We start from the raw sequence: 11,468 nt of genomic DNA, 5'->3' as shown, positions 1-11,468 counted from the left end.
TAGTTAATACAGTGCACTGTGTGTTACCACATTACGCACGCGTTGAATCATACACTCTTCAAGTATGGCGACTTGTTGCGACAGGTACTTGTGTGTACAAGGAAGGCTACGAAGGTCCCAGCCAGGGAAATCGATGTATAGGACCTTCCTCACTAAGTAGAGAGAGATCACGTACTTGACACTGCTTTGTTATTAACTTGTACAGTTTATATTGTTTTTTGACGAACGCTGAACATGTACAAAAGATGTCTTCTCTAAAGTTATCGGAGTGCATTTGCCCAATATGCCTGTGCATTTTGGTGGAGCCAGTCACGATGCCTTGTCAACACGAGCTTTGCATGCCGTGCTTCAAGCAGAACGTCGAGCAGGCTAACCTGACTTGCCCGATGTGTCGTCTGCGAATCAGTAGCTGGGCGAGAAAACAGGCCCGAGCTGGCCTCCTGATCAACAAGAGCAGATGGACGAGTATTCAGCAAGCATTTCCTGAATTGTGCAAAAGAAGAATGGAAACGGGTGAAGAAGGAGAGGACGATGTGCTTGGTAAATTCTGTTCTCTTTCCTTCTGAGCTGAGTGACAAGTCTTGACTGCATGTTGTCTAGGTTTATCATGTTGTGAGTGTTATGTAGAGTGTGTTGTCGGTGCGACGGTGGTTGTGAGTGTTGTTGTCGGCATCACTATCCAGGTTGTGAACTAAGCAGCTAAGCTGTGAAGACATTATTCTCTATTTTGTTTGGTTGTTTTCTGATGTGTGGACCTAGTAAGTAATTACACTTGTACATGTACATGTACAATCGTGTAAATTTACAATGAATAATCACTGATAAATAGTAATAAAAAATAATATTGAATTCAGATAAGTTGTCAGTCAGTGCCAGGGATGTAACGTTAAATTTACATGAACATGACATGATCACATGACATTGATAAAATTTAGAGATTTCAAAGTGAATCATTTGTTATTCTTGCATGCATTTGCTTTTTCTACTTCTACTACAATGGACAGAACTATTTTATTAGTTCTGAACTAGGCCCTACCGCCTAGTACCGGGTGTCCCAAAAAAAGCGGAATGGTGGATTTTTAGTAACTTGCGTTCTAAAAGTGATATATTTTTTGACATCATTAGAAAGAGCATCTTCCGCAGCGATAAGACAATGATACCAAAATCATGAAATTTGGTTTAATACTTATTAATATTCTACGCCAATTTCTGTAAATGCAGTCATTTTCAAATTTCGCTGGATTTTTGTGACTGTGTATGCTATGAGATAATAATTTGGGTGCGACACGCGATCCATACGGTGAATATTGTGTAAGCTCGGTGATCCATGTCAACAAATGATACAGCTTTCACATTGGGCGCGGGCCAGGAAAAAAACAGTGTGTGTGTGTCTGTGTGTGTGAGTGCGCGCCCAATGTGAAAGCTGTATCTTTTTTTTTTTGACATGGATCAACGAGTTTACACAATTCACCGTATGGAACACGTGTTGCACCCAAATTATTATTTCACACATCGCAAAAATCCAGCGAAATTTTAAAATGATTGCATTTACAGAAATTGGCATAGAATAAAAAGTTCTGAAGCAAATTTCATGATTTTGAAGATGCTCTTTCTAATGATGTCAAAAAATAGTAATATCACTTTTAGAACGCAAGGTACTGAAAATCCACTGTTCCGCTGTTTTTGGGACACCCGGTATATTTTTTTTAATGTGGACTACTGTGTGTAGGTCAAGTACCTGTAAACGGCATGCAGTAGGAAATGTACATAACTGTAAGTCCTTTTATATTCATGTAGGGCTGTCTAGATGTCTTGATTTCTATAAAAGTCAAAACCAAATTGCACCAAAATCACAAGCAATTTTACATTTTTCTGATCACATTTAAGTTTTAACGAAATCAGTTGTCGAGAAGCATTGATCTCGATGTCGACTTTCAATAAAGTTATTTTAACACTAACAGCTCACTCTTTCATAAGCGAGCACTCTAAATGCACTTTGCAATGTGCCATGTGCAACGTAAAAGGGATGATGAATGCCTGTGATGGAATAACCAAGGAGCTATTCAGCTCCTTGGAATAACCCTCAAACAGGCATGAAAATATACTTTGTCTCTCTCCCTCTCTCTCATCATTAGATCTGATGACTCAACCCATACTGCCAGCTGTGCAAGTGGCTGAGCCAGGAGAAATTGGAGCAGAATTCAAAAAAGAAGCTGAAAAGGTGCATATAACAATGCTTTTTCTACACCTCTGGACAAACAGGCCAAATGCAAGGAAGGAATGCCAAGTCATGTATACAAAATGTACAGACCTTTTCGTAGCAAGAGTTCACGCACTAAGCAAGCGTTCGCACGCTTACATGAGATGCCACTTGGTTAGCAAACCATATAATATCCAGTAAACTTAGATGCCAAATAGAAATGCATCCAGTAATTTTGCCCTTAGGTGGCATCATTAAAAAAGTAGATTTCTGGCAAATAAAAAAAAAAAAATGCCCCTGTTCTAAAACAGATGATGTACATGTATTTTCGTACAGCAGTAGGAATAGTGTGCATGCAGTAACAACAATGTATTTAATTGAGCCTAAACACGCTCAGCTTTGCCTGGTGGATTAAGCATTTCTTAGTTATGTTTGTACCTTCTGCACACCATTCCTGCTGATGTACAGTACTCAGACCTGTGCAACATTTTTATATTACGGTATCTGTTCATCTGGTTTGTTGCCCATTCCAATATTTTATTTTTCCACTAGGTACACAATATCCCCATGCCCTTGGGAACTTTAAGGCTTGTTGAAAGTTCTTGAATGCTCTTTCCCTCTTGTAGTCTTGTATCTACTGTTCTCGCATTCTGTAGTCTTGTAGTATTTTGAAGGAAATTGAGCACACATTGTGCGTGCATGTCTTTGCTGTGTTTTGCATTTCAGGGAGGGTTTTGTTTTGACCATATATCAGAACAGTCTTTAAGTTCCCAGGGAGTTCAAAGCTTTTTTCTTCCTCCATTGTTCGATGTTTTTTGCTACTAAGTGATAGAAGATCTGTAATGAAGTGAAGCTAGGTGCTACAACTTTTGTAACTCTGATTCCTGTGAGGTATGTACATGCTTGAAAAAAACAACAACAACAACAAAAAGAAATGCTTTTTCCACTGTGTATCTCTTGACCTGTAATGAAGTATTGAGTTAGAAGTGGATGATGAAGAATGAATAATGTAGAATGAAGTGGACAAGCTTACATTGCTTGAGTTTACAATGATAACAGGAATGACATACACGTTGTATATGAAAGAGTAATACTAGTCCTGTTCAAAGAATCTATCTGTCAGGTCCATGATATGGCAAGATTTGACATGTTTATCTTCATCAGACTTACAGTTGACGATCATCATCATCATCATCACTATTACTATTATTGTTGTTCTTTTCATCATTGCTGGTGCATTTCTTTCTCTACAATGTCCTTAAAGTCGATGCAACCAAACCTCAATGAAATCCCATAAAACTTGTATTCCGTGCTGTGATCTCAGCTCCAGGAACAACGGCGTCGTGAGCTGGAGGAAGCAGTGAAGCGCAGCGAGGAATACATCCGCGAGCTCCAGAAGCAGGAAGTACAGCAGTTTGAGAGGCGAAAGGAGGAGCTGCTCACCCAGGAGCAGCAGGATGCAGAACTGGCCCGGAAACTTGCTGAGGAGGATCCCCATCCAGTGGTAAAAGAATACTCTGCACCCCTGTAGTTATCATGAGTTGTGTGCATCAGGTAACTATGGAATGCTTGACCCATGAGGCGAAGCCAAGTGGGTTTAAGCTAAATTGTATAGTTACCGCATGCACACTATTCTGACTGACACACAACAAGACTTGTGCGTCAGCTGTGTTATAGAATGGGTAATTTTCTTGCCAAAAATCTATTTTTCTATCATGTTACCTGATGGCAAATTTACTGGATGCATTTCCTTTTGGCTTGCCATGGACGAGAGCCTGAAAAACCTACATCCAGTACTACCATGCATCCGGTATTTACTGGATGCATGGAAAAAAGTACTGGATATATGATTTTTAGCCAATAGGCATCTTGTACTGAGTGTGCAAACGCTTGCTTAGTGTGTGAATCTTTGCTACAAGTGCGCATACCCTTGCTCAGTGCACGATCACATGTTTTACCACTGTGACTCAGCATGCAGCCAGTGAAAAGTCAACACATAGCTCTCGACCAATGAGATGGAAGGATTCTCGCTACCCACTCTATAACCAGTATTGATGCATGAGGGCCCTAACTGATGGGATGATAATCAATTGCATGGTATTGCGCCTGTAATATCACTTTGATACACAAAGACTTGTAGAAGGGAAAGTGCTCAAGAAAGCGCTGGCTGTCTTCAATGGCTGCAGAGAAGTCGCAAATTGATCCTAGTCTTTCCTCATACCGCATATCACATAGAATGATTCTTGTTCAGCAAGGTTTTTCAAATGTTTTCTGCTATGGGAGAGTGCTGTATTCACTGTGGGATGTTTTTTAACGTCATTGGAGGAGGCAATCAACAGTTACACCATTTCTCATCATTTTTTGCAGATTCATCGTGGAGAAAAGGTTCATGTCGTAAAAGAGCAGGTATTGAGGGACGAGGAATTTGCAAGGAGACTGCAGATGTCAGAGCAGTCCTTGTCTGGTGTATGTATCCATATTCTGATCGATGTGTAAATTGGTGTAACTTATGTTTGGTACAGTAACAAACAGGCAAATATTGGTATTTAACTGAATTGAAGAATAAAGATGACAAAGACAGTGAAGAGCGATGAATTTTGGATTGTTGAGGGGAAAAAATAGAGATGTGACTTTAAGATGTTTAGTAACGAGCGTTGATCCTACAATATTGCCTGAATTTTCGTTTGTCTTCATTTTGTCATGTAACAGGATTTTGAAGTACCTATGGAAAAAGAAAAATGCTCTTCAGTGATGCTAACAGTTGATATGACATATTTGTGTCTCCCTTCTCTACATGCAGTCTAGATATTGCAAATATCTTTGCCATCCCCTTGTTACCGTCTCCCTCTTACTTCACCTCTCTGCAGAGCCCGAGTCCCAAGCCTTCCAACGTGGTCATCTTGACGTCGTCTTCCGGTTCATCTCGCAAGAACAGTTCCTCCTCCATCAAGTGTGTTAGCATCGAGGCGTTCCTGTCTCCGGCCAGCCACAGGGAGCAGTCTTCCGCCAGGCGACTGCTTGCAAGCCCAAGGAGCATCATGGACCAACCATCCACATCATCCCAGTTCTCAGGTTGGTGCCTATTAGAAACTTCCCAAAGTTTTCCATAACCTCCTAATGAAAGATTAAGATGTTTGATCTGAGTTCAATTCAGGCGTGATAGGTATAACTTACTAGAAGCTACTGTGCATGAGTACCATCAATGCAGACTTTGTGTGTCATCACTTTTCATCACCAAAACCTTTCCTCAGTTTATCATAGTTAGATATTTAATTTTTATCGAACCACACAGATTTTTATAAGATTGCTATTTTCATTTGAAATGAATGAGTTGTGTTTGTTTGGCAAAAAGGTGAAAAGCTCTGGAATTCGTGAAAACAGGTTGAATGAAACTCCTATGTTTGATGTGATTAGCCAACATTTAGGTGACAAACAATACACCTGCCACTTTATGGTGATTCCACTGGTGTAAGGAACATGCCAAATTGAGAAAATGGGAAAGATATTTTATTGATTTCTTCCTTTTAATGCAGAGTTCACGACACGCACACACACACACACACGCACGCACAAAATTCACTGTCCTTGTTGAAATGTGATATCACATTTATGACTTCATTACTGAAGTTTGATTTTTGACCAGTAATTTCAAGTAGCTGATGCATCTAGGGTGAAACAACCAGTTATGAAAAAAAAAATGAGGATTTGCTACTCCTTTTATACAGAACTTACATGTGTGTTAATGACTGAAGCAAAAGTATCTAACATAACAACCGTGCTGCACCCTGACATGTAATACCTTCTTACAAATGTGCCCGTCATATTGAAAAGCAGATGCCATACCAAGACTTAGTGCAGAGATTCAGGACATCGAGGAGGTCAAGAAGGATGAAGCTGAGGACGAGCGTAGTCATGGAGATGAGGAGGAAGAGGAGGAGGAGGAGGAGACTCTGCGACCGAAAGGAGCATTCTCCCCCGTCGTTCTGAAGGCCCCTCGCCTCGCGCAACTGGAGGAGGAGGACATCCGGGCCCACAGCACCGACAGCAACGACAGCATCTCAGCCGAGATGAATCACTTCAAGCCCATCCACATTTCACCCCGGACAGCCCACAAGTAAGATTGCACCACCATTGTATCTCAGAAATAAATTGAATTGTACCCATATGTCATTTTTGTGTCGTTCAGTCTCAGTTACTCGGAGTAAGTCTAGGTGGTAAAGTTGTCCCTAAAATGCTGTGTTTGATGCAAATACTTTGGCAGAAATGGTGATCTTTTTTAAGCTAAGTAATTTTAAAGAGGCCCTGCTGAGCTCAACCACCGTTATTGGGAGCTGTACACTGTGAAATATTGTCCATGGGACACAAACTGTTGATTGCCTCCTTGTTGTGGATTCCATGCCTGTTTTAGAGTTGGGTATGACAAGCTATTGCAAAATGACAGATATACAAAATTGTAGTTTGACAGTTTTTATTGGGGGCACATATCTTTTAAATCTTTCAGGTTATGCGAAGGAATGTTAACATTGGTATGAGTCAGCTACAGATAAAGTGATCAAAAATGAAAATTTCCACCCCAAACAAGTATCAAATTGTAAATTTGGCTGACCATCATCTCTGGACTCATCTCTGTGCTGTATTCACCTGAATTTTGTCCCAATTTTGATGAAGTTTGGATGTGCCTTTGAACTGCCACAGCGTCACTAAAAGTATGTAGTGATTTCAAGGCGTTTGTACCTACATTTAGAATTTTTATTACCCCCTACTCTCAGGAAACTTGCCAATGGGAGAGCAGATTCACCGCCAATCGTCTTCACTACTCCCCGCAATCTGAAGAAGATGGACAGGGAAGAGAGCAACTCTCCGTCTGTCGGGATGTCATCCTTCATGAAGGCACGCTGGCAGGAACTGAAGGAAAAGCAGTGTGAGCAGCTGGGCGCCTCGTCCAAATCCACGATGACCAACGCCCATCAGAAACGGCCAGAGCGGACAACCTGGCAGAAGAGCAGGCAGACAAAGACAGGAGGACGGAGAGTCGGTCAGCTGGAGGGACCCCCGCTGAAGAAGGCGCGGATGGAGGACGCCGCCATTCGTGGCATTGCAGCCCCAGAGCCGCCGTGCTTGCAGGGAGAAGCGGCGATGGACTGTTGCAGCGACGAGGAAGTCCACATCCGTGTGGACGCCGAGCTCCAGTTGAGGATGGGCAAAGCCGGCGGCGGCGGAGATGCTGCTTGCGGCGACGAGGGTACGGATCACAACCACAACAGGAGAAAAAGTGGGACGTTGGGTGAATTTGTGCCAAAGCCACCTACACCATCTGGGAAGAAAAGCAAAGATTTGCTAGAGGCTGATCACAACTTCACCACAAAGGGACATGATGAAGTGGATGGGTTGGCCAAGCCCAATGGCAAGAAAGTAGTGCAAACACCCATCAAGACATATGCCATGCGTGAGCACACAAAATTGCAAACGCGAGTGACATTGAGTATCATGAGAGACACCATCAGTGCCAAGGCAGCGAAGAACTCGAGATTAAAGTCGGAAGAAAAGAGCGAGAGCAGGGTGCCCCCACTGCCATTTTTGCCAGATGAGATCAGCGAATCTCTATCAAGTAGCGGTGTATCAAGCAGTCAATTATCTCAGGGAAATGGCCATCGTATCGGCAAAGAAGATAGTGTGCAAGCAAACAGTAAAGAGATTGAAAAAGCACAGCCTGGTTTGCATGACACAAATAAAACTAGCAGATCTAATGGAAATACTGAAATCAAGCCCAATCAAACACTCAAGTCAGATAGAAAACCCCGCAATGTTGAAATATCCTACAGTGACTGGCTTGCAAGCCATGACTGTGAAACAGAAGTCAAGGAAGAAAGTAATGCAAACTTACTGTCTGATCACAAACCGTCAAATGTCTCCAAAGCCCTCTCATTTCACAATGGGAAGTCCAGTGTAGGCCAGAGCAATGGCCACGTCAGTAGAGACAGCTCACTGATTTCAAAGTCAGATATGGCATCAACGTCCAGAGACTACGGTCAGCCAAGTCTGGACAAGAACAAGAGCATGACAGACTCCAATTCTCATTGCAAGTCACAATCTCTGTGCAATGACAACCCCAGCATTGACAGAAAGTCGGCAGCGAGGAATCATGGGAAGGCAAATGGGAGTAAGGTGATGCCATCCGCCAAGATGCCTCGCAAGTCCGGGGACACCATCCTCAGGTATATGGAGCTTCTGAGTGAGGAGCAGCAGAGGCTGCGACAAGAAGAAGAGGACCGACTGTTAGCCGAGCAACTCCAGAAGGAGTTTGACAACGAAGTCAAGAGCACCAGGTGTGAAGTCAACCGTGCCAAAGGAACCGAAGATGCCTACGAGCTTCGGACACAAAGAAAGAATGTCTTCAATATCTCAGACTAATCTGCAACATTGAAAGTAAACTTGTCAGTGTGTAACACACCTAGCTTTTTGTTTCAAGAATATGTATGCTGTCTGTTTTTTCTTATCTGCAGAGTTAAAGCCGTTCTCAAGCACAATTTAATGTACAATTTGTCTTTCATGAATGTGATCAATTTTTAGGCACATGTGGAAAGGTTGATGACTGGAAAAAACAAAATCTGTGTGACAGTGGTACGTGATTACCCTACTTCCAAGCTGGAAGGTAAGCCTGAGTTTCTTTTGTGATAAAGATAACAAGTGTCAGCTTCATGTTTGGTTCCAAGGGCACTCGTGGATTGGTGTTGCCGCAGGGCAACCTGGGCCCTGCATTGCAAAGAGTGGCAAGTTGTCGTAAGTTAATCCGTTGCGTGTGGGAAGTGCAAATGACCTGCATTATCAAGCACAGTGGATCACTGATTTGCAGTCTATGTCACTCTGGCAGACCTCAACACTTTCCAGTTAACAGGCCATCAAATCTCCATGTATCAATCGTGCAGTGATTTTTCAGACCTACTTGGATGTATCGAAGACACGTGCTGTCATGAATTTACACAAGGTTTGGTTTTGCCGAGTGCAGTTCATATGAATCGATGCTTTTTTGTTTTCCATTGTGAGCATAACAGCAGCATCATCTACATTCAACCTTAATAAAGTTGAATAATTGCCTGAGTTGAAGGTCTTTTCAAGTTCTCTTCTCTGGATATCCTATTGAGTTTTATCCCTCATTTTCTCCAAGTCAAAGTTATTTCTTCAGTCCTTTATATTCAACTTAGGTGAGGTACACTGCAATTCCTATCTCAAAGTTGACAAATCTGTAGTAGGAACTGGATACATGTACAATCTAGAAACATGACAAATCTGTAGAGACTGAATTTTCTGTAGCTATTTGCTGAACATTCCCAAATATGATCACAGAAAAGTGAACATATATATTTGTGTGTCAATCATATCAAGTATGTTGCTATTCAATTGCTAGGATCAGCATGCTAATGCATGCTAATACTACCACACAAGAGAGTATTTTGCATTGTGCATGATTACAGCACCCCTCAGGTTTCATTGCCCTAATTGGAAGATCGTTTTCAAGCTTGCCATCGGAGACAAGAACTCTGTGTTTCAGAAAATTGTAATGAATATCAAATGCAGAGTAATGAGTGGACTTTGAACAAGATGAAAAAATTTTAAAAATTGTGTTCGCATTCCCGGTTTTACGTTCTCACACCACTCGCCCAACATCGATGCTTCATTCCGCCAAAGTTATGGCAGAATGTCATGTTATTTCTCTCAGCTGATATATTAATGCAAGCAAGCTTTATCATGAAATGTGCTGCCTAAGCAGACACTGCAAACCTTTTGGCCCGAATTCACGAAGGTGGTACAAATGAAACCATGGTTTAATCCTAATCAGGCGGGGGGGGCGGAATCCGCCCCCCCCCCTCGACGTTTCGCACAATATCTTCGCAACGCGATAAGCTCCCGCCGCGATGTTTCATGACTTTTTTCTTTCAAGTACCGCGCAACTTTTGAGACCCGAATTGTTGCGCCCACGCGTACCGTTTTGACGCGACGCCCGTTCGAAAAAAATTTGTCAACCCCAAAATTGCTCCAAAACGTGATTTTGTGTACAAATCCAATGCAAATTGTGTTTTTTCAATTAATTCACATAAAAATTCACATCTTCACTTAGAATGGCCGAAATTAATTTATTTTAGCATAATAAAGCTTTGAAAAATGTCTGTGACAAATTTTGGCCAAAAAACAAACAAAAACAAAAGGTCAAAAAACAAAGAAATACATTAGAAATTCAAAAAACAATAAAATACATGAGAAATTAATTTCGATACAGATTTTTTTTTATCCTATGTCTCAGAAGAATGATACAAGAAACATTTTTAAAAAGAAATTAGCTTAATTGGAGCATAAATAAGTGATTTAGAGCCAAAAACTGATTTTATGCATAAATTACAATAATTAATTAATATGAAATATAAGAAAAATTTTTTGGAGAAAGCAACCATACATTTTGATAGAATACGTTGCGGGCGTTGCGTGTGCTGATTTTCGGCACGATTGCGCGTTCCATAGGCGAGATCTGAAGGGGGGGCGGAATCCCCCCCCCAGATATAGCATAGCCAAAAAAGCCCAGCTTGATTAGGGTTAACGCTAAAAGGGCCGGGGGGGGCGGGGGGCGGAATTCCCCCCCCCCCCTCGACGTTTCGCGCTATAATTCTGTAACGCGAGAAGGCCTCGTTGCGAGGCTTCTTGACTTTCTTCGTTCAAGTCTCACGCAACTTTTGAGACCAAATTTGCAACGTCCGCGCATACTTTTGCAAAGCCACGCCCATTTTTGTAATGGAATGTCGCCCCAAAACGGGCACAATTTTGTGATTTTGTGTGCATTTCCTATGGAAAACAGTGCTCTGTCATGAAAGTCATAAAAACCTGATTATTTTTACAATTAATCACTTTCATTGATTAATTTTGTGCTAATTATGGTAGAAAAGTGGTCAGGGACAATTTCCAATAAAAAAACAAAGAAAAAACAAAAGTTGAAAAACAACGAAATACATAAGAAATTCTGAAAACAATAAAATACATAAGAATTGAAATGAGTTTTGGAAGTTTTTGTGATGTACAATTGTTGAATATGCTAAAACAGATTTACAGATCAAAAATTAGACTCTCAATGCTTTTAATTAGGCTAAAATATCATCTTGAGCTTAATTTGCATAATTAATTACAATTAGAAATTGATTGTTTCAAAAAATCTTATGACACAATCTTGTAGATTATGAGGCGGGTCTCACGCATGCAAAATTTCATCGCGATCGCACCACCG

At 41.4% G+C, this 11,468-nt stretch overlaps 1 protein-coding gene across 1 annotated transcript; it reads left to right on the top strand.

The window, feature by feature from the left end:
• The first annotated feature begins 221 nt into the window (after positions 1 to 221).
• Positions 222 to 9,377, top strand: LOC140244534 (uncharacterized). Its single transcript, XM_072324160.1, has 7 exons — positions 222 to 540; positions 2,136 to 2,221; positions 3,525 to 3,704; positions 4,568 to 4,666; positions 5,068 to 5,272; positions 6,035 to 6,314; positions 6,970 to 9,377. Exons 1-7 carry the CDS (start codon positions 246 to 248, stop codon positions 8,609 to 8,611), a joined length of 2,787 nt encoding a protein of 928 aa, XP_072180261.1. The 5' UTR covers positions 222 to 245; the 3' UTR covers positions 8,612 to 9,377.
• Positions 9,378 to 11,468: the final 2,091 nt, after the last annotated feature.

This window comes from Diadema setosum, chromosome 21 (genome assembly GCF_964275005.1).
Source record: "Diadema setosum chromosome 21, eeDiaSeto1, whole genome shotgun sequence".
Taxonomy (NCBI): domain Eukaryota; kingdom Metazoa; phylum Echinodermata; class Echinoidea; order Diadematoida; family Diadematidae; genus Diadema; species Diadema setosum.
This window is presented reverse-complemented; position numbering and strand designations above follow the sequence as displayed.